Source organism: Rhinolophus sinicus, linkage group LG13 (assembly GCF_036562045.2).
Source record: "Rhinolophus sinicus isolate RSC01 linkage group LG13, ASM3656204v1, whole genome shotgun sequence".
Taxonomy (NCBI): Eukaryota; Metazoa; Chordata; class Mammalia; order Chiroptera; family Rhinolophidae; genus Rhinolophus; species Rhinolophus sinicus.
Window position 1 is genome coordinate 39,192,223 of NC_133762.1, and position 26,343 is coordinate 39,218,565.

Below are 26,343 nucleotides of genomic sequence, written 5' to 3' on the forward strand. Positions count from 1 at the left end.
TGTATGATGTTTTCCTTCTGGTCCCTAAACAGTAAAGATGGATAAAGGGAGGTGGATTAGCTCAGGAGTGTGTGGTCCATCGGTGGTTGGGTGCAGGGGAATTGGGATAGAGACTGAGACGTGTGAAGGAGGCTGTTTCAGGGCAGACTGCACCCGTGGGCAGCCAAGGGCACGTGTAAGTGAGCCAGTTGATTGTGTGCCAGTTGATTAGAGTGAGCAGAGAGTCTAGAGCTCTCATCCACTTGCTTGTCACCTCACCAGACCTGAGAGATACTCCTTGGGCTACGCGAAGTCATGAAGCCTTTTTTGCTAACTTTGGCTGTGCTGGTGCTCTTGTCCCACGTCATTCCAGGTAACCTAGAGCTCTTCAGGGGAGGAATAAGGGTGGAGAGTGGGTCAGGGCACTTCCGGGCCTGGGGGCATGGGCTGGCAGGTGGTAATGTGCAGCACCAGTCATCTGGGGAAGAAGAAAGAGCCCCTAAATTCTGGGTTAGACCCTGGCCCACCCTTTCTTAGCTCTGTGATGTCCCCAGCAAACTATGTGGCTCATTTGGGTTTCAGTTTACCCATTTACCAACTTAAAATAATAAATCAAGTTAAGGGATGAACATTGAACACACTGGAATTTGGGTGTGCAACAAATGTAGCTTCTTTATTTTCTAAGCGCTGGCACCCAGACAGCCATCTTAACCAGGAACGGATGCTCGATTTTAAGAATCAACACTAACCCCCAGACTTTTCCCTCAGCTGCTGCAAACCCCCTTTCTTTAGTCAGCTCCGGGGGGTGGGGTCAGGGAGAGGCGGTCTGGTGTGTGAGGAGGAGGAGGGGCAGACAGGGTGAACAGAAAAGATGGGAGACAATAGAGACCCTTTCTCACAATAGTCCCTTGAATCACTTGGAGTTTGCACTATTCACAGCTGCCTGAAGGAGACAGACTCCATAATTACGGTTGCCTCTCTGTACCATCCCCTGTACTAAAGCCACAGAATAGTTCTAAGCAGAGAAAGGCTCCCCGTCCAACTTGCCCAGGCCAAGGTGCTAGCACCACCCCCTCCTCGTTTAACAGGAGCTTCCACCCTACCACCCTCCAGGCATCTCCCTAACCTTTCCACAGGTCAGGATGTGAGTGGATTGCTTGAGAACACTCTGGACTCATACCTTGTGCCTGCTCATCATGGTAGACATATGCATGAAACATCATCCACCTGGGGAGGAGAGAAGAACCTCCAAATCCTGGGTTAGAACCTGATCCATCTTTTTTTTTTAAGCTCTGTGACGCCCGAGAAACCATTTGGCTGCTCTGAGTTCCAATTTACTAATTTCTCAATTTGGAACAATATGTTAGGTTGAGGAGTCAACATTGAATATGCTGAAAGTTTGGATAGGCAACAAATGTAGCTTCTCTGTTTTTTATAACTCATCTGAACTTTCTCAGGAACTTCCAGCCTGCTGGTGGGAAAGTTGGACGTTGGAAGGGGCACAGGGGCTGTACATAAACTCAGCAGATAATTGTATTCATCTTTTGTGGTTTAAAACAGTATCTTAGATTAATTCATTCTGCTTTGCGTTAATGTTTATTTTTTCAGTGTTTCTCCTCCCCCCCCCCCTTCTCCTTCCCATGATGGTAGCTGGATCTAGGGGACAGTGGATGTCATTGTTTTGTCAAATAGTTAATTTATTCAATAAATATTATTGAGTGGATTACATGTGCCAGGCACTGTGACAATCACCCAGCCACCCAGCCACCCAGCCACCCACCCACCAACTTACCTAACAAACAAAACCTTGTACTCTTGAAGCGTACATCTATGGGAGGAGGCAGTGAGCGAAGTAGGAAATGGGGGAGCAAGCATCAGGGGAGATGGGTGTGCAATTTACAAAGGGAATGCCTTACTGAAAAGCTGACATTTGAACAAAGATTTGAAGAAAGTGAGGGGGTGAGCCATGCAGACATGTTGGGAAGAGCATTCATCTATCAGCTGAACTACTTATAAAAGAGATGCTTCCCTTCATCTTCCATCTGGTTATCTTGGGGTTTAGAGAGTTTAGAGAGGGAAAGCAAGAAAAACATTTGACTCTACCTTTGCTTGTCAGTTTGCAAAATAATGAATTGGTTTTCTGTCAACCTCTGAGGTTGAGCAATTAGTTTTCCAAAATATTACTTTGAACTCGTGGTTCTAAGCCATGAGCCCAATCTATTGCAATTATCCTTATTGAAGTACAATTTTTCCTATATTGACCGGGGGGGACATCTTCATTTAGGCTCTGGGTGTGACATAATGCTTTTAGGCTCGCTCATCTTACAATTTCCTGCCCAAGAACTAGACTAAGCCATATCTCCAGGAGGCCCTGTTTTCTTTTATTTTAGTGGGAAATGGTATTTTAAGACTACAATATGGGTGCTAGGGATCCTAATTTCCATTGGTTGGTCAATATTTCTGGGGTTTTCCAGTGACCAGAGCTGGAAAAATTATCTATCTATCTATCTATCTATCTATCTATCTATCTATCTATCTATCTATCATCTATCTATTATCATCTATCTACACAGTTAAAAATAAAATACCTGTGATTTTTTAAATGGTACTTCCAATTCAAATTAAGAATGAACTTTTTCTATATCATCACATCAGTAGTTTTTTTTTTTTTTTGTACTGAGATTTCTGGTTCTCAAGGTCAGAGGATGATAGAATACCTGATAGTCACTCGTTTAATTTAACCCTTATTACATATACAATAGTTTCAGTACAATAATACAAATACTATCACAATAGCATGATTACTCAAATTAGTTGAAATTTCTGCGTATGCTTTCACTATCATTCTTCCATTTTTGTATTGTATTGTATCTATATTGTCAGAACCTTCTTGTATAGCCATTACACACTGCACCTTCCTTTTTAACCCTCATTTAATTCTAGTTCTACAAGAACTTTATATTTAACATTCATTACTAGTCTTGGGTCAATGATCCTCTCATTTGCTTGTCTAAAGCTCTTTCTCTACCGTGTTTCCCCGAAAATAAGATCTAGCTGGACAATGAGCTGTAATGCGTCTTTTGGAGCAAAAATTAATATAACACCCGGTATTATATTATATTATATTATATTATATTATATTATATTATATTATATTATATTATAGACCCGGTCTTATATTATAGTAAAATAAGACCAGGTCTTATATTAATTTTTGCTCCAAAAGATGCATTAGAGCTGATTGTCTGGCTAGGTCTTATTTTCCGGGAAGCATGGTAGTAGATTCCTTAGGAAGGGATCATGGGAACAGTATTTCCTGAGTTTCAGTATGTTGATAACCGTTTGTTTTTGTCCTTTGTACTTGAAAGTCAGTTTTGCTAGATATAACATTGTTTGCTTACTTTTTCTTTCTGAGTATCTGAAGTATATGACACCTTTTTTTTTTTTCTGGCACAAAACAGTTGTCTAATTTAATTTTCTTTCCCTTACATCACCTTGTGTTTTTTTGGCCTTAATGCCCAAAACATTTTTTTTTCTTTTTTGATGTTCAGAAAATTTACTAGAATATATCTTGCTTTGGATCAATATTTTCATGTATACTTTTTCAGATTTCAGATTTTTTTTTTCTATTTTAGGAAACTTTATTGAACAGTTTGTAGCATTTTTTAAATTAAATTTATTGGGGTGACATTGGTTAATAAAATTATATAGGTTCTAAGATGTGGTACATATATGCAATAGAATATTACTCAGCCATAAGAAAAGATGAAACACTGCCATCTGTGACAACATGGATCTTGAGATTATCATGCTAAGTGAAATAAATCAGACAGAAAAAGTTGAGAACCATACGACTTCACTGATATGTGGGATCTAAAACTGAAAGCAACAAATGAACAAGACAAACAGTTTGTTAGCATTCTGTTCCCTTGATTTTGTTTTCTTCTTTAGTGCTTCCTACTATTTGTATGTTGGAGTTCTTTTGCTTGTCAATATTTGTAACTTTCTATTGATTTGTTTTTATCTCTTTCTTCCTTTCTTTTTGATGAAAATATCTTTTTCACTTTGTATTTCTGTTAAGCCATTATCTGTTGTATTTATTTGCTCATGTATTCCTTCTAGTTTAGTCTTTACTTATGGCATGGTTTTTAAAATTTACAATTCTTTTTGAGGTCCTGTCATGTCATATCTGAATTTTTTTAATGCTAGTTTTTTTTTAATACACAATTTCATTTAATGCCCACAACAACTCTCTGAGGCAGGTGCTATACCTTCTTTTTAGAAAGGAGAAAATTGATGCTCTGAGAAGGGTAATAGCTGAAGTTCTTCCCGTTAGCTTGTGGTATAGATTTCAAATCCAGGTGAATCGTTCCCAACAGTCCATGCTCCTAGCCATTATGACCCATGGAACCTGTGAGAAGGAAGGGCTGGCATTGAGAGGGGGGTGTCCAGAAAGGATGTGCGACTCTACCACCATCCTATAATCTAGAGGTTGGCTTCTCCATGTTTCATGGTCCCCCTTTTTGGCCTGGCTGTTATCCTTCTCAAGCCAGGACCTATTTTCCCTCAGTGCTGATATTGGCTCCCTTCTTTTTTTCTCTTTCTATCAGGCAGCACTGAAAAATGCTGGAAACAACGTGGCTCCTGCCGAAATGAATGTGTCAAGAATGAAAAGTTCTATGTTTTCTGCTTGAGCGGTAAACTGTGCTGTGTGAAGCCCAAGTTCCAGCCAAATATGTCACCAAAGCCAATTAGGGCTTGAAGCCCAAGGGCACAATAAGAAAGATGCCCTGCGTCTGACCTCCGCAGATTTCTGAGCTTTATTAAAACACCTTTGGCTAACTTCTGTGTTTGTCTCTTAGTATACCTAATCAAACTCAGGCGGAAGAGATGTGGGTAAGGAAATATTTCTAGGAGAGAAAACTGGACCTACTATGTGGTAGCTGCACATATATTACCTCATCTATTCCTTTCAACTAACCTTAGAGTTAGATAGTGTCAGCATTTTTATTTTATGGATGGGGAAACTGAGGCTCAGATTGGTGAAACAATTCACTCAATGTCTCTCACATGACCAACCTGAGGAAGTGCTGGGATTAAATATTGGTTTGCACGTAAGCTTGCAATTAGTTCCTTGCCTCCTGGACCATTGCTAATATGATAGAAATGTGTGTATTGTATTCATTTGAGTCTCTCAAATGAAAAGCCAGGGGTAGACAGTGTTACAATGGGGTTCTATTTTCTGGCATTGCTATAGAAACTGAAGAGTTAAGCAGAAAACTGTTCATCCCCAGGTCTAATTCTTACTCCATTGTTTCTCTTTACTTGTATATATATTATTTTAATTTTTTTATGTTTAATTTTTCATCAAAACAATACATCCACATGGTTTTAAGAGTCAGCTTTGAAAAGAGACTGTAACAAAATACAGGAGTTACCTGTTTCCCTTTCTCCATTTCTTAGAAAACCACTTTCACATCTCTTTTTGTTTTTTCTTTGGATTTTGCTTCCATATCTCCAAATAATATGCTAACTTATATTGTTACTTCTTAATTTTTGTTTTTCAGTTTTAGGCGTTAGCCATTGAGTTCCTGCTGACAAAGATGAAAATTTAGGTATCTGTCATCTCATTTGAATATGTTCAGACTTATTAGGTATTTTACCAATTTTATCTTCCTGGAAAACTCACTCTCTGGGCAGCTGGACCTGCTCCACTCTGAACTGGTTGCCTCTACCCCTGATGACCAGCTGCCATCCTGGCTCTCTGTTCACATCATCTTGGGGATTCTCTTTGATTTCCTCCTGAGACGAGTGCCCTGCTTTCTGGATCCTGGGTCTTTCTTGATATACTCCTTTATTTTGGCAGAGCACCCCCTGGTAGCTTCCGGAAAATGTCTGACCTCAATGCGCTAATCTCACAATTTGTTAGTATGGTTGGTAAATGATTTTCTCTCAGAATTTTGAGAGTATTGTTCCATTGTCTTTCAACATCTAGTGCCGCTGTGGAGAAATCTGAAATCACTCTAAATCTTGTGTGTCGGGCGGGGCGGTCTGTGGGGTTTCTGCTCCCGCTCCCCACAGGCCGCCCTGCATGGCACATGGCGCAGCGAGCAGGGTTTCCCGCATGACATTGTGTCTTTGTATGTGACCTGTTATTTCTCTCTGAAAGCTTTTAAGATTTTCTCCTTGACTACAGGGTGTTGGAATTTCATGATGATGTGACTAAATTTCTTGTAGGATTATTTTAACCAATTTTGCTGAGCACTTAAAGGCCCTATCAATTTGAAAACTCATGTCCTTCAATTTTAGGAGTTTTTTTTTCTTGACTTATTTCTTTGATGATTCCCTGCCCTTTGTTTTTCCTGTTTCCTACTTCTGGAATTCTTATTTTTCAAATGTTGGGTTCCCTGACTGATTCTCTAATTTTCTTATGTTTTGTCTGCTGATTTCATTATCTCTATCATTTTAATTTGTAGAAATTTCATCTTTGTACTTTTATTCTCTAAAGTTTTTCCCCATTCCTTATTTTTCTTCTTTCTTTTCTTTTTTTAAAATAGCATCCTGTTCTTGTTTCATGGTTTCAATAGTTTCTCTTATTTTTCTGAATATTTTGACGATTTTTCTGATGATAATATCACCTGCATAATCGATTTCCTTTTAGTTGCTTTTTCCTTTTTGTCCTTTTTTTAGTGTTAGAAGTTTTCCTCATCTGGTTAATAGTTATTGGCTATATGCTTATATTTTGGAATGGGCCACTACTAACTGGCTTATTTTATCAGAGCCTGTGTCTCCAGGTGTTTCTCTCTTGGACTGGTCAGATTTTCCTGAGAAGAATCCTCTATAAACTTGCACTGAGTGTATTCTGCCTCCCACCGCAATTTGTATGTTGAAATCCCAACATGCAATGCCATAGTATTAGGAGGCGGGGCTTTGGGGAGGTGATTAGGTAGGTCATGAGGGTAGAACCCTTGTGGATGGAATTAGTGCCCTTCTAATAAAGACCCCAGAGAGCTCTCTTGCTCCTTCCGCCATGTGAGGACACGGTGAGAAGATGCCCATTTATGAACAAGAAAGCAGGCTCTCACCAGACACTGAATCTGCTGGTATTTTGATCTTGGACTTCCTGGGCTCCAGAACTGTGAGAAATAAATGTTTATTGTTTAAGCCACCCAGTCTATGGTAGTTTGTTGTAAGGACCCAAACAGACTAAGACACACAGTATTTGTGTCTTCAGGTTTTTTTCTCTTTTTCTCTGAGATTGGTCAGATTTCCCTGGGAAGAATCCTCCACAATCCCACTTAGAGTGATTAGGTCTGCCTGTTGCTGTCCTCAAAGTTGAGACGCGAAAGAAGGCTGGGTCTTAATATTAAATATGTAAAACTTCACGTAACGCCCCTGTGTTCAATATAATATCCTTGCTCTCAATTGGCATCATGTCCCCTGGCCCCCTATCCAGAGACTCTTTGCATTAGCCACCTCAGACAATAAAGCTCTGCTTATCTGCTGAGATAGGAGAAGGCTCGTTATGGGGGAGTCTTCTGGGCTTGACTTCAGGGAATCAGATAGAGACAGAGAAGGGAGACAAGGTGCACAGCTGCCTGTGCTCAGATCTCGGTGGTCCTCATTCCTGATCACAGCAGAGCCTGGGCAGAAATCCCAGGCAGCAGCTCTGCCCATCTGTAGAGCTGAGCTGCTGACTTCATCTGGCCAGGGAGCTCAGTTGGCAGTTCTGCCTGATTTGGGTCCCCAGCCAATGAGCCATACCAGCCATGAAGACCATTTATGGCTGCCCAGGCAGGGAAGCAAATGTGCAACCCCACACAACTGCTGCTGAGTGTAGCCTCTAATCCTGCTGACCAGGAAGCCTGACCAGAGAATCTGGGCAGCCACAGAGTTCATCCTACGGCCACACTTGGGCAAGGAGCCAAGCCAGCAGCCCTGCCCAGCTTTTAAGTATAGCCTCTGGTCCCACATAACCAGAGAACCTCAACCGTGACCTGGGCAGCCTCAGAATTCAGCTTATGGTACCGCCCAGCAGTGGAGTCCAGCCTACAGCCCTGCCCTGAAGCCCAGCCCCGCCTATGGCCTTGCCTAATTGCTAAACACAGCTTGTGGTCTCACTCAGGCAGGGGCCCACCCAGTGGCTCCACTCAAACATGGAGCACAGCCAATAGCCCCACAATGCGGCCCGAACAGCAACTGCACCTGATCATGGAGTGCTGTCTCTAGTCCCACTCAACTGTGGGATACATCTGGAGGCCTCTCCTGATCACAGAGCCTGGCCAGTAGCCTTGCCCAATAGTGGAGCACATCCCGATGCCTACCTGATTGTAAAGCTCAGCCTGTGGGCTCACTGAACTTTGGGGCACAGTATATAGCTTTGTCTGACTGCAGAGCACAGCCTGAGGCCTCATTCACCCTAAAGCCCTGCCTGCAGCCTCACCTGCACCTAGAGTCCAGCCAGTGGTACCATCAAGTTGGGGAGCACAGCCTGAGGCCCCACCTGGCCAGGGGCAGTTGTGGAGCCTAGCCTGAAGCCATGCCCAATTGCAGTACAACCAGCAGCACCATCTTGCCGGGGTACACAGCCCGAGACCTTACACAACCAGAGGTGATTGTAGAGCCCAGCTTATAGTGGTCTGATTGACCATGGAGCCCAGCCAGCAGCCCTGCTTGAATGCAGAGCCCAGCCAGCAGGTCCACCCAACCGTGGATTCTAGTCAGAAGCATCCATCACCTCCACCCCGACCTCACCACCTCAGAGCATGTCATACTCAGTTGTGAAAGGTTGAAAGCTTCCCCTCTGAGATCAGGAGCAATTCAAGGGTGTCCACTTTTATCACTTCTATTCAACATAGTACTGGAAGTCTTAGCCAGAGCAACCTGGAAGAAAAAGAACTAAAAGACATCCAAGTTGCAAAGGCAGAAGTAAAATTTTCTGTTTGCAGATGACGTGATCTTAACAAACCTTAAAGACTTCACCAAAAAACTGTTAGAACTAATAAATGAATTTGGCAAAGTTGCAACATAAAAAAATCCGTTGTGTTTCTATACTAATGAATTATCTGAAAAAGAAATAAAGGAAAAACATCCCATTTACAATAGCATCGAAAACAATAAAATACTTAGAAATAAATTTAACAAAGGAAGTGAAAGATCTGTACACTGAAAACTACAAAACTTTGATAAAAGTAGTTGAAGAGACACAAATAAATGGAAAGATATACTGTGTTCATGGATTAGAAGAATTAGTATTGTAAAAATGTCCACATCTCTGGAGTCAACATAATCCCTATCGGAATTCCAATGACGTTTTTTATAGAAATAGAAAAAACAATTCTAAAATTCATATGGAATCACAAAAGACCCCAAATATCCAGAGAAATCCTAAGAAAGAAGGACAAAGCTGGATGCATCACACTACTTGATTTCAAACTGTATTACAAAGCTATAGTAATCAAAACAGTATAATACTGGTATAAATACAGACACATAGACCAGTGGAACAGAACTGAGAGTCCAGAAATAAACCCACACATACATAGTTAACTAATATTTAACAGGGGAGCCAAGAATACTCAATGGAGAAAAGATAGTCTGTGTTGGGAAAACTGGGTACTCACATGCAAAAGAAGGAAACTGACCACTATCTTTCACCACTCACAAAAATTAACTCAAAATGGATTAAAGACTGAAATGTAAGACCTGAAGCCCTGAAACTCCTAGAGGAAACCATAAGGATAAAGCTCCTTGACATTGATCTTGGCATTGATTTTACAGATGGCAGCAAAAGCACAAGCAACAAAAGCAAAAATTAACAAATGGAATTACATCAAACTAAAAAGCCTTTGCACACAAAGAAGAAATCCACAAAATGAAAAGGCAACCTATGGAATGGGAGGTAAGACTGAAGAGAATAATGCCTAATATCACCAACAATGTTGTAAAGAAAAAACTCTGTTTCTTCTCTGTATGACTCATACCACTTCACTTCTGGTCACCAAATGTGTGGGTTTTTTCCCCCATGCTGACCAATTCTCCAATACCAGCTGGTATCCTACAATTCAATTCAGTTCTGATGCTCTCTCTCTGGAGTTAGTGTCAGACTCTGCAAGGTAAGGGCTCAGGCTCATAAGACTGCACCTACCTCGGATAACAATTGCAAGTCCCCAGTACTTGTACTTATGTTCTTTTTAAAAATATATAATTAACTTTTTTATTATTGGTTTCAGGTGTACAAAACAACATAGTGATTAGATAGTCACACACCTCACAAAGTGATAACACCAAGTCTACTACCCATCTGTCACCGTACATAGCTATTACAATACTCTTGACTATTCCCTATGCTGTACTTTACATTCCATGACTATATATATTTTTAATATTCAATATTATTTTATATTAGTTTCAGACTAACAGAGTATTGGTTAAGCATTTATATAATGTATGAAGTGATCCCCCGATATGTCTAGTATTCATCTGACACTATACATAGTTTTACAATATTATTGACTGTATTCCCCATACTGTATTTCACATCCCCGTGACTATTTTGTAACTAACAATTTGTACTTCCTAATCCCTTCACTTTTTTCACTCATCTCCTCAACCCCCTCCCTTCTAGCAACCATCAGTTCTTTTTCTGTATCTGAGTCTATTTCTGTTTTGTTTGTTCATGAATTCTGTTCTTTAGATTCCGTATATAAGTAAAGTCATATATTTGTCTTTCTCAATCTGACTTATCTCACTTAGCATAATACCCTCTAGGTCCATCTACGTTGTTGCAAATGGTAAGATTTCTTTCTTTTTTTATGGCAGATTAATACTGCATTATATATACCACAATTTCTTTATCCAATCGTCTATTGATGGGTATTTTCGTTGTTTCCATATCTTGGCTATTGTGAATAGCACTGCAGTAAACATAGGAGTGCAAATATCTTTTTGAATTAGTGTTTCGGATTTCATTGGATAAATACCCAGGAGTGGAATTGCTGAGTCATAAGGTAATTCTATTTTTAATTTTTTGAGGAACCTCCATACTGCTTTCCATAATGGCTACACCTGTTTATAATCCCACCAACAGTACATGAGGGTTCCCTTTTCTCCACATTCCTGCTGACATTTGTTTGTTGATTTATTGATGATGGCCATTCTGACAGGTGTGAGGTGATAATCTTCTTGTGGTTTTTATTTGCATTTCTCTGATGATTAGTGATGTTGAGAATCTTTTCATGTCTGTTGGCCATCTGCATGTCCTCTTTGGAGAAATGTCTATTCAGGTCCTCTGCCCATATTTTAATTGGATTTTTTTTTTTTTTGTCACTTGTATTTCTGACCAACCAGCTGTAAATTAAGAGTTCCCTGACCTCCTCCTTGGGTTTGATAATTTGCTAAAACGGCTAACAGAACTCACTCAGGGAAAACACCTACTTACGTTTACTAGTTTATTATGTAATAAAAGACACAATAAAGGATACAGGTGAACAGCCAGATGGAAGAGACACATAGGCAGGGTCTGGAAGGATCCGGAGTGCAGGAGCTTCAGTCTCCACGAAGTGTGGGTATGCCACCCTCCTGACACATGGACATGTTCATCAGTCTAGAAGCCCTTGGAACTTTAGGGATTTTTATGGAGGCTTCATCATGTAGGCGTGATTGATTAATTCAATTTCCAGAATTCTTGCCAAAATTGGACAATGAAGAAACAAACACAGAAGTCCAAAATTTGAGACATAGTTGAAAAAGAGTTCAGGGAAGCCTGAGTGGAATTTGGTCAAGGAGAGAATCTTTGTTACTTTGTGTAACTGACACAATACGTTTTTGAAATGCGTGCTATTATTTTATTATCACCATTACAGTCAACATTAGTGGATGCCTTGGCCAAACTCCTACATGGGTCCAAACCCCCTCCCCAGCCGCTGTGGGTGTTGTTGCTAGGGTCACAGCTGTCTCCCTTAATTTCTTGATTTTGACACAAGAACCAAGTCTAAGTATCTTAGATTTGCATTCAAGAACTTTAAAAACCTTACTGCTATGCAATTCTCCAATATTATATGGTGCATGAACTCCCAGCTATAGCCATGCAGTATTTTCATTGTTTTCAAATGGCTTACAAGTATTTCTGCCACCACTCCTCTATTCCCACAACTCCCCTAACTGGAATGCCCTCTCTTACCCTCTCCCTCCTTCCCCCTCTTTGCCATTTCTCTGAAATCTATCTTCCTTTAGGTATGGAGAAGGTTCTTCGTGAAGCCTTCTCTGACCCACCCTGGCCTTTGGTGTTTGTCCCCATGTTCTGTTATACTGCCATATATTTTCTTATTTTGATTCATCACAGGCTACTTTGTATTGTTTCTGTTTATGTGGCTATTCTGCCCGACAACTGTGATTTTATATTTGGAGGTCATTAATGCTATCCGTCATATTATTCTGACTTTCTGCATTCCAGGCCCGTGGTAGAATTGAACTTCTTGGCCCTCTTGTGGTTGGATGGGGCCATGTCACTGTCGTAGTTATGAGTTACACATTACTTCCAAGGGCAGGGCACATAACAGCCAGTTCAAGACCCTCTAGAACTCTCTTTTCCTCTGCCATGGTGATCAGCAAAAATGGAGTGGCTGTTTGCAATGGATGTGTGGCATGGGGAAAAGCAAACCTTTGTTCTTATAAGCCACCGAGGTTCTTTTCCTGGTTACTGTATCATAACCTAGTGTATCCTAATATAGTTGACTAATGGGGGACAGTATCCTATACTGTTCTATATTTCTTGTGCTCAAGAGAGTACCCTGTATATAGTAGATACTTAATCATGATTCAATTTATTTAGCAAAAATTACTTGAGTATTTTTGGAAGGATATGAAGTTCATTTAAAAATGCTTGCTTTTCATTTTCTTAAGGAAACTGTAAACATTTTAAAGACAGAAACCCTCTTAGAGAGTTCTTCTGCCACCACTTCCCCAACACCTTAGTCCTCAGTCCATGGGAAGCTGAAAATGGCCTGGTGGTTTTGGAAGGGGGTGGTTAGAGAAGGGTATCCTGGGAGGGATGGAAACATGACCCACATGGAGAGAGCAATGGTTGGTTTCTGGGAAAGTAGACACATGAAATGAAGGATTGAGGGAAAGAACAGCTTCTGGAAAAATTTAAGTCACAGTAAAGATAAGGAGCCAGTGAAGACATCCTGGGGAGGCAAAAGGAGAGCTAGGAACAGGGATAAGCTTGGAAACGTGCTCTGATAAAAAGTTGGGAACCTCCTTTATCATCTCTCACTGGAGCTTAAACAGAGTTACATTGTACGCACTCCAGATACAGAGGAGAAAGACCTGTCCTTGAGCTTGGATGCGGGGTAAGCACTCTGGGTCTCAGACTGGAAACCCAAAGCTTTGAAATTTTCAACCTGGATTTGCAGAAGCACAGTGAGCAGTCTCTGAATCACTGACAATCCTTGTTCCTTTTTATTGAATATTGACTATGTTAATAAGGAGGGGGAACCAGGAGAGTTTCAGGGAGGAAAGAGGTCAATAGTCAAATACTCCAGGAGTCAAGGAAGGTGAGAATTCATAGGAAAATAACAGTAGCTACCAGTCACCAGGGCTTCCAGTGCACCAGCCATTGGTCTATGTGTTTTACAAGCATTTCCTCATTTAGGCTTCACAGCAAACCTCTGAGGTCAGTAGTATTATCTCTGTATTAGAGAAGACAAAACTGAGGTCCCAGAGACCTTAGTTGACTTGTTCACTCACTTGGTTAATAAGTGGCAAAGTGATGACTTTAATTCAGATTTGTCTGCCTCCAAAGCTTATGCTCTTTGGTGATAGACTGTTAAACATCATTAAAATAATTTGAAGACAAAACCCCAACATATCCATTGCCATTGCTAATTGCATGTAGCACCAGGATCCAGGGAGTTGGAATGTAATACAAAGTCAGAAAAATCTCCAAGCTTATTTGGGTCAATTGTTTCATCCTTTTTCGATGTCTTCTACCCCCGATGTCTTCTACCACCGAAGACTACAGAGAAGTGACATGTAGATGTATTTCCTTTCCTCTGCTGCAGTACTGGAAGCAGAGAGTAAACAGGGTGGGTGGCAGAAAACTGAGAAGGGAATGCAAGGGTCCTGGGCAAGATGGGATAAATTCACTGGAAGCATAAGAAACTTCGTTTTCTAGGAGAGGCACTCTCCAACGAGGGAGGCTCATAGTTTACACTGGGTCAAAGCAAGAGTCAATAGTCAGGCAGGAAACAGACACAGAGTTTTCTGAATATCAGATACCATCCTATCTTCCACTCGGCCACAGACGGCAGTGGTACCCACTTCAGGCTCAGGAAAAAAAGGCACAAGATGTTAAGTAAAGGACCACATCACTGCAGGAGCCTATTTAAAGGGGTCAAGCACGTTTGATTGGCCTCAAGGTCAGGTTACTGAGTACACTTTCAGGCTGGGGATTTTGCGCTCCTGGACACTTCACAGCAAAGTCTACCCATTAGTGCAAACCCCTTCCTACTGAATACCTTCTACCTTTCCACGTCTTTAGATAATGAACCACTTGTAGACTCCTTCTTTCCAATTCTGTAATCTTGTCTGGAAAGCACACATTCCTCCCTCAGATATTTATTCCTTTCTTATTTTTCTTGTTCTGCTTCCATAACTTCTTCGCTCCTTTTCTTACTGACAAATGTTCACCCCACTCATCAAGTACATATTTTCATGCTGGACAGCAAAGAAAAGCTCAAGTTTGCAGACATCAGTAACGGAGGTTGTTCCATCGTTTTCTGACCTTTTATAATGCTTTACCTCTGTTAGCGAATGAATCAGATTCTTTTTAGCTAATCAGATCATTTTCTTGGAGAGCTTTGAATGAGAGCCATGGCGAAATAGAAGTAAGGAGGAGGAGAGGTGACCCTTAAGAATGGTGAACACCCCAGAGATGCAGATGAACGTAGCTCAGGTGTGGGGGAGGCCCTTCTCAGCATGTAGAACAATCAGGGCATTTTGTCTTGCAGTACCCTGTGCCAGATGGGAAGGAGTCTTTTAAGAGTCTCCTCTACTGCTGAAAACTGTTGTTGATTTTGCTATTAGGTTGGTGCAAAAGTTATTGCAGTTTAAAACGTTAAAAATAATGGCAACAACTGCAATGACTTTTGCACCAACCTACTAAGTAATGCACATAATGGAATCAGGTCATCCCCTCTTTAGGCCACCTTATTCTTCTAATCAGTATCCACAAGGATAAACATGTAGAGCTATGACAGAGTTCTTTACTGGAGGAGAAGTAGATCCCGGAACAGGAGTTCAGTGTAGGAGAACCTCGGTGCTACTAAGGGTTCTTTGGATGTACAAAGGAAGTCCTGTCTAGACGCAGGCTTCTCTAAGAATCATACCCCTACGAGTTGCTCTCTTCTCTCCCTCCAGCCTTTCAAGACTATCTGCCCAGTACCCTGCTCTTCTAATTAGAAACACTCTCCTTCCTCAAGAGTGGACCAAGTTGTGGCCTCTGGTCTTGCTTTGGGCTGTGTCAATTCAAATGGCACCTCAGGTTTCTTTTTTGCAGCCTTTCTGGAAGGAGAGGAAATGAGTTCCAGTCCAGTGGGCTGATTTCCTCACTAGCAATCCTTAGAAGTGAGCCCCTTGTCAATAGAGCACTTTCCCCCTTTCTTTTAAGTCCTTTGTTGTCAAGGATTGAGTTAATTACTTATGGCAAATTTATCATCATTGGTCAAATATATGGTGACGGAAGGAGATTTGACTTTGGGTGGTGAACACACAATGCAATCAATATATAGGTGATGTATTATAGAATTGTACACCTGAAGCCTATATAATTTTATTCACTAATGTCACCCCAATAAATTAAAAAAAAGAAAAAGAAAAATATTTGCCTTTATTTGTCTTGTGCGGAGCCCTTCTCTTGCTTTATTTTACTGACTTATTTTTATTCCATAATCACTCCCATCCATATCCCACATAGACAACTATGTTCCAATATTTTAATTTGTGCCTTCTTAATGTGAATAACTCATTTTTATTTTACACAAGTGGTTTTATGTTATATACCTCATTCTGTTGCTTAGTTTAAAAAATCAGGACTAGATTTTAAAGTCAACTTTATTGAGATATAATTTCCATAAAATAAAACGCACCCATTTTAGGTGTGAACAAGTTTTATGAGTTCTCACACCTGTGTATAGAACTTTTCCATCATCCGCAAAGTTCTCTTACGTCCCATCTCAGTCAATGCCCAGCTCCTCCCACCAGTCCCACGGTCACTGTAGACTGGATTCGTCTTTTCTAGAGTTTCATACACATGGACTTATACAATTACATTCTCTTTTGGCCTGGCTTTTTTCACTCAGTTGAATGCTTTTTAAATTCTTCCATACCATGTGTAATAGCACTTAATTCTTTTTAATTGCTGAGTAGTATTTTATTGTCTGGATATACTGCAATTTATTTGTTTACTAGTTGGTGGACATTTAGGTTGCTTCTATGTATGATGAATAAAGCTGCTCTGGAAATTCATGTACAATTTTTGGTAAAGACATATGTCTTCATTTATCTTGGATAAACACCTAAGAATGGAACTGATGGGTTGTATTATAAGAGTATGTTTACCTTTAAAAGAAACTGTCAAACTGTTTTCCAAAGTGGTGATAACATTACAACCAGCACTGTTTTAAACAGCCATCCATATTTATTTGTGTACATCGAATTCCCCAGCATACAATTGCTACATAATACTCCACAGTGTGCATCCACTACATTTTACCTTTTGATTGTCCCAGTGATGGAGTTGATATCAACTCCTTGCCTCTATGAACCTTGCTTTAATAGGCATTCTTGTGCATCATTCCTTTATGGATGTGTGTGGGGATATCTCTGGGACATGTACCCAGGAGTGGAATTTCTGGGTCAGAACAAATGCTTACACTTAATTGGACTAAATGTCATTAGATTCCTCCCCAGAATGGCTGCCTCCATCTCAGAGGAAGATCTAGGTTCTGTGGGGCCTGCCATTTTTATGATATTGAGATTCTTTTTAAGAAGAACACAGAATTAAAAATTCAAAATTAGATCCAAAAGTGAATATTTATTTAGAATGAACTAAGAAATTACAATAGATTTCTGGGATCTCTTCAGATTATTTACCGGAAGTGCTTATTTACTGTTTCCTGATTGCAACCTGGTTTCCCCTCCTTACCTAGAACATTGTAGAATTCCCACAGCTCACAAGCATTCAAGCAAATGAGACATCCTGAGACTTTATGAAATTCACAGTCATTCTGCTTCTGATCTATAGCCCATCAGGAGTACATGAGTATTACTCTATCCCCGTTTCCTGGACACTATTTGGTATTGTTTAGCTTTCTAGTGTTTGCCAGTCTAGATCCAGCCTGTTGCCTTATTTTGTATGACCCAGGAGCTAAGAATGTTTTTTTTTTTTAAGTAGTTGAAAAAAATCAAAAGAATAATATTTAGTGACATGTGAAAATTATGTGAAATTCAAATTTCAGTGTCTCTAAATAAAGTTTGATTGGAACACAGCCACATCCATTCGTTTACATACTATCTATGGTGCTTTCATGCCACAAATGCAGAGTTGAGTAGTTGTGACAGAAACTGTATGGCCTACAAACCTTACAGTATTTACTATCTGGGTATTTACAGAAAAAGTCAGATGATCCCTGGTCTAGAGCATTAATTTTCCTTGGAGACAACAGTCTTATTCAATATCAGAGAGAAGATATCCCTTCTGTTAGTATGCTTTTGTTTCTGTCCATTTTGAAATGATGGACCTTGCCAATTTTATGTTATAAAGCATGTGATTCTTTTCTGATCTATCTGCTGACCTGAGGTATTAGTGGCTTAAGATAGCAGGCCTTTCTTATTGCTCATGTGACAGCAGGTAAACTGGAGTCTGGTTGGATTGCTCTGCTTGAGGCTGGAGTGGAAAGGGCAGCTTTATTTCTCACTGTAGACCTGTGGGCCATTTGGGATGGCTCTGCTCCACTTAGCTCTCCTTGTCTTTGGACCACTGGGGAAGGTTGTTCTTATGGCGATGGCAGAGGCACAAAAGGGCAAGTGAAAATAGTCATCATCTCTTAAAGCCTAAGCTCAGAACTGGCATATTGTCACTTCTGCCAATATATTGTCAGCTAAAACAAGTCACACAGCCAAGACAAAAGTAAAGGGACAGGGAAGCACATTCCTCCTAGGATGAGATGGTGGCAAAAATGTAGATTCAAGTAGGGGTGAAGAATTGGGGTCAATAATGCAATCTACCGTGCCTTATAAGAAACGCCACAATGGTAGTAAAAGGCCTTTCCTTTGCCAACTAGGAGGATGCTACTTGTCCTTAATAAACATGCACTGTGAAAAGTGAGGTCTTGTGGCCTTCCTGCGCATTCCACTCTGCAAATGCTGACATTTTAGTTTCCAGGGGTGATGGGCATGGAGCTATCAAGATATTTTCCTCTGCTTCTGCCCTTCCTTTAGTATCCTTAAAATGAACCACCAACATATGAGACATCTTAAGATTTTCTTATTGCTGTAAAGAACCTAAGGAACACAGAAGTATTTCTCTCTCTCTCTTCCCTCATGGACCAGAAATGAAATAACACCCCCCTACTTGCCTTCCTGCTTGTATTATTAAACGCCTCAAAGACAAGACTGTGTGTTCTCTTTGTTACTTTCTCTTCCCCCTCTCCCTGTCTCCTCTGGAAGTGCGGGAGAGGGTGGTGTATCCAATAATAGCCATTCAGTCAGTGTGGTGGATAACTTGCCTATCTAATATTAAGTGACTGTTCTCTTTCTGGTTCACTGATCATGGCTCTGTCACGCTCCTTGGGGCAATAAATACCAGTCTGGACTGCCCAGAATGGACACCTCTGCCTGACTTGCCAGACCAGAAGCCTCCTATTTTCTCCCATCATTCATGAAGCTCATTCTTTTGTTTTTGACTGTTACCCTGCCACTAGCCCAGGTCATCCCAGGTAAACAGAATCTTTCCCAAGGGGACATGGGTCAGGAAACCTGATGCTTATTCAGGGAACTCTGGAGGGATGGGTGGGGCGTCTAACATCTTGGGCTGGGAGAGTGGCCTCACAGGATCCACAGAGGCCTTTAGATGGTCTCGCTAGTCAAAGGAAAGTTTGAGTTCTCTGGTACTAACTGATCTTTCCGGTGCCATTAGTTGACCATCTTGAATTTCTCTCTCTGTTTGGCTTAAAAGAAGTCGAACATGACTTTGGGGGCAGAGTACAAGGAGGAGAGAGACTTAGGCATGGAGTATAGAGAAAAAGGGAGCTTTTCCAAAACATTCCTTGGGGGTCATGGCGGGGGGAGGGGGTGTTGAATTTTGATCTTGTGTTGCCTCCATGAAAATGGTTCCTGAATTTCTGATTGTTTAAGTATTCTGATTCCATTCTCTCAGGCCACCTCAATTTATCTGGGCTACTTTAGGTAGTAGGTTCTCCAGAGCAATTGTTCCTAGTCATCTTGGCTGGTTAAGACCAATGAAAAGCCCTAGGATGTTGTAGAGAGGAGAGTGTGACATTCTTGGGAGTTTTACGGATACCCTAGAAGACTTGCAGATGTCCAGTTGGGTGTATTTGAGATTCCTGTCCCCTTTCATTGATGTGGTCACAGAGGACACCAAAGGGCAAAGGGAAAGTGTAACGAATTGATACTGGGCAACTGGGTACATTATAGTATGGAGGAGGTGAAGCCCTGGAGAGAGGGAGACCCCTTGACTCCCCAAAGGGAGCTAGCCAGGGGCAGCTGCCTAGTAGGTCCCAGGCCATTGGGTAGGGAGGACTTTGAGTTCATGACTGGGGACACAAATGGGAAAAGAAAGGATAGTGGCCTATAATTTCCCCTAAACCTGGAGAATGCCTCATGAGGGCTTCCTGCCCACATAGCTCCTTCTTTCCCTCACTACTGTCTTCTCTACTGGCTTTGGCCTCCCCCTTCCCCAGCCCTCTGCTTTATTTCAAGACTAACGCTTCCCCCTTCTTCCCTTTTAATTTCAGTCACGAAGTGTTGGGGTAAGTTGGGAAAGTGCAGAATCATGTGTGAAGAGAGTGAAGTATTCTACATACTATGCAATGCTGAGGCTAAGTGCTGTGTCCATCCCAAGTATGTACCTGTCGACACAGGATCCTCAAACTCAACTGGGAGCCTGCGAGAACCTTCTGCAGTCTGACATCTCTTATCCAATCTTGAGTCTAACATCATTCTATTAAATAATTCTTGGCTCTACCTTGTTTGTGTCTGGCAGTTGCACCGAGTAATACTTAGAAATAAATAGGAAGGAAGAAAGGTGTGCGTGGGTATTAGAGAGAACAGGATGAACCAGTGGGTGGTAATAATCCATCTTGCATGTAGCTCCTACTAGTCTGCTGGCTCCCACTACTGCTCCCAGATGAAATAAGTAAGGAATGTTCATTCTACCCATTTGATTACTGTTTTCTAGACCAGCACTGCTGATGGAACTTTCTGCAATGATGGAAATGTCCATATTTGTGTTGTCCTAGATGGTAACTATGAGCCATGGGAGGCTATTGAGCACTTCAAATGTGGTTAGTATAATGGGGGACTGACTTTTTAATTTAATTTACTTTACTTTAATCTGTACTTAAATTTATATAGCTAAATGAGGCTAGTGTTTATTGTACTGGCCAGTGTCGCTTTAGAGTCTAGAGATACAAGGCTGAAGCAGGCTATGGGGCTCAATCTCTATATTTTAGAGGAAATTAAGGAGGTGAGCAAGAAAGTGCGATGAACACAAGACTCCATTCTTAGCCTGCTGCTTTCTCTTTCTCTACTTTTACACCAAAGGCTGCCACTTTCCCCTGACAATACCTGGAGTTCTGTCCTGTTAGGGACTCCAGGATGGTGTCATACATTTTCTTGGAGAGAGCAGGTATCAGACCCCACGTGCATTCCTGCTCCATCTCTTTCTCCCCACCCCCCAATTGTGCCACATGATATTGAGCTGCTGGCTAGTCCTTTTCCAGGATGGACCTTGAACAACAGGATTTTACCATCACCAGCTCCATGATTTCGGTCATGGTCTCGAGTATTCCCAACCCTTGCTACTTATCTGACTAATCAAAAAGAACTTGATTCTTTATCCTGAGTTGGAAAATTCTGTTTGGAGTCACCTGCCTACTATCTAATTCTTTCATATGAGAACACTGAACCTAAGCTCAGACTTATGGCTTGACTTAGTCATTCCCAGCAGAACTTTTTGATGAAAACCTCCAGCCTCACTGTCTAAATACCAGCGAGGCTGTTAAAGGAAGAGCATTGGATTCAGGATCAGAAGATCTGGTGTGGGGACAGAGCCCCAGAGAGCAATTTCCAGGTTCTCGGCCTCATGTGGAAAGGTGCTGGCTCAGATAGTAGATGGCCATGACCTGTGACTAGTTGGCCATCAGCTGTTACCGGTTATCCATTAGCCACTGATGTAATTGCATGGCCAAGCTAGCAGGAGGGCTGAGTGTGGATTGCAGATTGCAGAGAGGCGGATTGCAGTTAGCAAGTGAGGATGGTTGGCAGAGACAAGTGTATGGCGGTTGTGGATCGTGTGGCTCCTGCTTCCTGTGTCTCCAACCCAGCTGCCAGTGAGACTATAGTGGTATGACTCCCCTATATGACTCCGTTGATGTTCCTTTTTGGCCTCACCATATCCTGCGTGCTTATGCGGGGAGCAGGACTAGAGATCCCACATGCCACCCTGCATGACAATCACTCTTAAAACTTAAATGAAACCCTTGACCCCACTACTTTTCCGTTAATCATCCCAACCTCCTGATCTCGCTTCCCTCTGTACTCAGCTTGGATGTCGTGATCTAGCCCAGTAACCATTCTCCTGCAGATATTCTCAACTCCCATGTTCCATACTGCATGGGATCCTTCTGTGAAATTCCCAAGCTGGTGGAACGTAACTACCTGTTTGCCTTCTCCATTTGCACGCTTTAGCAGCTGCTTATTCTTGGAGAAAATTACCTAATGGGCCTCACTGATTTCACCAGAAATTCAGGGCTTCAAACCTCAACATTGGCCAGCTAGTCTCCTGTTTTCTTCTAAGAAGCTTGATTTCTCACTCTCTGAAATGACCATTCCATGCTTTTCCCTCTCTCCTTACTCTTCTATCACTTCCTGCCTCTAAAATATCACTCCTTGCCTCATATTTTGAGAAAATAGAAACCATCAGAAACAACTCCTTCCTCTTCTCTTTACGGAGTCTACATATTCTTGCATCTGGTCCTACAACTGCTGTCTTCCTGTAGCTTACATTGGAAGAATGGTGCTCACTCCAGAGAAACCAACCCCTCCACTGGTCACATCCCCCTTCATGTCCCCTACTCAAGGACTTCATCTTCAATTATTCTCTCCATTCTCCCTTTCTCCATTGCACTATTTTAATCATTATACGAAGATGCTTTAGTACTTTTCCTTCTTAAAACATAACATCCTTAATCCCACATCCCTCTCTGGACAATGACCCATTTCTTTATAATTTTTCAAAGAATTTTCTCAAAATGTTGCCTGCCTTCACTTTCCCAGTTTTCTCAGTTCCCATTCACTTTTCAGCTCAATTCAATTTGGCTTTGACCCTGTCATTGAAACTTCTCTTGTAAAGGTCACGAGTTACTCCCAATGTTGTCAAACTAAATAGAGGCAGCTCAATTTTCCTCCTATTGATTTCTGAGCAGTGTTTGACATAGGGGACACTAACTTCTCATTAAAATGCTTTTTTTCTCTTGACTTCGAAGTTTCCAGACTCTCTTAGTTTTCTTCTGATTGGCTAGGCCATTCCTTTTCAGTCTTCTACCCAGGCTCCGTCTTTCCTTCCCAATCACCAGGGCTTGTTTCTAGGCTCTGTTCTCTCTATTCTTTCCCACTAGGTGCTTTGAACACCTTCTATATGTTGATCACTTCCAAATTCACTATCTCCAATCCCAGACTTTCTCAAACCTCTAGACTCCATAAGTGACATCTCCATTTGAATGCCTAATGCATCCGGAATGGAACTCCTGGTGGGAACCTCACTTCACCAACCCGTATTACTACTCTATTATTTCCCGTTTCAGTAAATAATAGCCCAGTTGCTCCAAACCTAGACGTTGTCCTTGGTTCTTCACTTTGCTTCACTCTGTTCAGTCTTTCAAAGCCCTGTGGCTCTACCTTCAAAATCTCGCTCAAGACCATCCATTTCTTTCCATCTAGTTCAAGCCACTCTTGTCTTAACCTGATTTTCTACAATAAGTCTCCTACCCGGTTTCTCATGTAATCCTCTAATTAAATTTCCACACAGTAGCCAAAGAGTAAATTAGATCCTGTCACTACTCTATTTAACACCAGACAACGGCTTCCTGTTTCACTGAGAATAAAGTCTTAACTCCCTACCAGGACCTGTGAGGCCCTGCCTGGCCTGGCCTTGGTTACCTCTGTAGCATGTTCCTTCCTCCTTACACTCAGGTCCCTCTGGCATCCTTTCTGTTCCTTTATGTCAACAACCTCTTTCTTGCTTTTGTGCCTTGTTACATGCCATTCCTCTGCCTAAGAGAGCTCTTCCTCTGATATGTGTATGGTTGTTTTTGTCCCATCCTCCAGGCCTTAATTTAAATGTCATCCTAGATTATTACATCTCACAAGGTCCTTTATTTCTCTGCTAATTTCTTTCTTTCCACTTCTCAAAAATCAGTAATTAGGTTGTTCTTTTACTCGTTTGTTGTCTATCTGCCCAGGAGAATTTGGATTTCACGATAGCAGGGTCCTTGTCATTTTGGTTCCCCATTCCATCCTTGGTGCATGGAACACAGTGGGAATGCAATACAGATTTGCTAGCTCTATGAATATTTAAAGTCCAAGAATGTCCCTTTCCCACTGGCAGGTCTCCCTTCCCAAGGGCTCCTGTTTTACCATCGTCTGAGATATAAGACTCTGGAAGCTCTCCTTCTCATTTCTCATATCAAGTCAGCCATCAAGACTCCTCGATTCTTTCCCTGTGCTGGCTTTGTACAAACCCCACTCTTCCTCACTGGTTTTAGGGCTACTCTTTCAGCTCAGTTCCTCATTAGCATCCTTCCTCCTCTTTTCTTGTACTCTAGGCTGTCTACGCTGAGTTTTGCTGCTGATCCTTTAATCTCCCTGCCAGGTCATATTGTCCCAAAATTTGGCATTAAATCTCATAAGGGTTCCTTATTGAATCTCATAAGGCTCCTCATTGGTCATCAGAGACCAACTTAAGGCAGAAAGGGCATTTCTGGGGCCGGCCCGGTGGCTCAGGCGGTTAGAGCTCCATGTTCCTAACTCTGAAGGCTGCTGGTTCGATTCCCACATGGGCCAGTGGGCTCTCAACCACAAGGTTGCCAGTTCAATTCCTCGAGTCCCTCAAGGGATGGTGGGCAGCGCCCCCTGCAACTAAGATTGAACACAGCACCTTGAGCTGAGCTGCCGCTGAGCTCCTGGATGGCTCAGTTAGTTGGAGCGCGTCCTCTCAACCACAAGGTTGCCAGTTCGACTCCTGCAAGGGATGGTGGGCTGCGCCCCCTGCAACTAGAAATGGCAACTGGACCTGGAGCTGAGCTGCGCCCTCCACAACTAAGACTGAAAGGACAACAAGTTGAAGCTGAACAGCACCCTCCACAACTAGGATTGAAAGGACAACAACTTGACTTGGAAAAGGGGGCCTGGAGGTGCACACTGTTCCCCAATAAAGTCCTGTTCCCCTTCCCCAATAAAATCTTAAAAAAAAAATTCATAGTATATCATCCTGCCACAATGTTTGTTTAAACAAATACTTAATACATCTGTATAATTCATCTCATTAATATGCAATAATTTTGCTTTTGAAGCAAGGCATAATATCCTCAAGAACTCCTGACATTCATAAAAAAAAATCACCTGATTCATGAAAGCAGGCCTTTCAATCTGCTCAGCAATCGTGGATGGTCATTGACTAATGACTGTCACAGTGATGGATGCCGTGACCATCACCCATCCCTGCTAAGTGTCTTGTCTTATAACATTAATGTGTATTTTTAGTACCATTCTGTGGTTATTGATATGAAACATTTATACTATTCTAATGCAAAGTTATACCTGAAAGCGGGAGTTTTCTTGTGACATCATTTCTGCTGTCTGTTTTAAACCAAACATATCTCATTAAGTCACACAACTGCTCAACTAATATTGGTTAAGCACCCAATATGTGCCAGATTCCATTCTGGGATACAGAAGATAAATTAGCCATGATCTCTGTCTTGATGGAGATTATAGTTTATCATAAAGACAGACATTGAACACATATAAATCAAGGCATGATGAGTGCTGCAAAGGAGAAGTGGCAAGATGCAGTTGGGAAGGTCAGGGCTAGGGTGAGGCGAGGAGGTGCCTAGGGCGTAGCATTGAAGGAGGCACTGGCATGACCCTGAGAGTCAGTGCCTCCTTAGATGTTGCACTAAGGGCACCTCCCTCTCCTCAGCCTAGTCCTGGCCCTGGCAATCAGAAAGGTCAGAGTGAAAGAGAAAACACTCCAGGTGAAAGGAAAGCCTTCAGGGTGATATTTCCTGGTAGTGGTCTTTTGCCGCCTCTTTGGACACTCAGCATATGAACTTCCATCCATCTGGGAGAAATGCTCCATTCTTTGGGTCTTGATGGAAAGGAGGGCCGACCTCCTACTGCAGAAAGCACTAAAGACAAATATTCTTTTGCGACCTTGGCAGTTAGCAGGCTGATGACCCAGTCTTGGCCAAATCGATGCTCTAACAAAGGGCTTTCAATTTTAAAAGACCAAATCCAAACCACAGGGAAGGTAGAAAACATACTCCCATTGTGGCAGCAGCAATGACAAGTGTCCAGATGTGATGCAAATGTCCAGTGCCAGGATGGCCATGCTGGTAGAAGGATCCTGGTAGATTATTTCTACTGCCCACTCTCCCTTTGTCCTTCCAAGTCCAATTGTCTAGACTTCCATAAGTTCCATGAGCTACATATTATCCTTCCAAGAAATGCCCTTTCTTTTCTTTTTTTTTTATAAAGATTTAATTGGGGGAGGGGAACAGGACTTTATTGGGGAACAGTGTATACTTCCAGGACTTTTTTCCAAGTCAAGTTGTTGTCCTTTCAATCTTAGTTGTGGAGGGTGCAGCTCAGCTCCAGGTCCAGTTGCCATTTCTAGTTGCAGGGGGCACAGCCCATCATCCCTTGCGGAAGTCGAACCAGCAACCTTGTGGTTGAGAGGACGCGCTCCAACCAACTGAGCCATCCGGGAGCTCAGCGGCAGCTCAGCTCAAGGTGCCATGTTCAATCTTAGTTGTAGTGGGCGCTGCCCACCATCCCTTGAGG

General features: G+C 41.9%; 2 protein-coding genes across 2 annotated transcripts in view; one reads left to right on the forward strand and one right to left on the reverse strand.

The window, feature by feature from the left end:
• The window catches only part of DEFB123 (defensin beta 123), a 55,105-nt gene that overhangs the window by 16,349 nt on the left and 12,413 nt on the right, over positions 1-26,343 (reverse strand). The window lies entirely within an intron of this gene.
• Positions 18,858-20,229, forward strand: DEFB121 (defensin beta 121). The gene is made up of 2 exons (XM_019748468.2): positions 18,858-18,977; positions 20,016-20,229. Exons 1-2 carry the CDS (start codon positions 18,920-18,922, stop codon positions 20,186-20,188), a joined length of 231 nt encoding a protein of 76 aa, XP_019604027.1. The 5' UTR covers positions 18,858-18,919; the 3' UTR covers positions 20,189-20,229.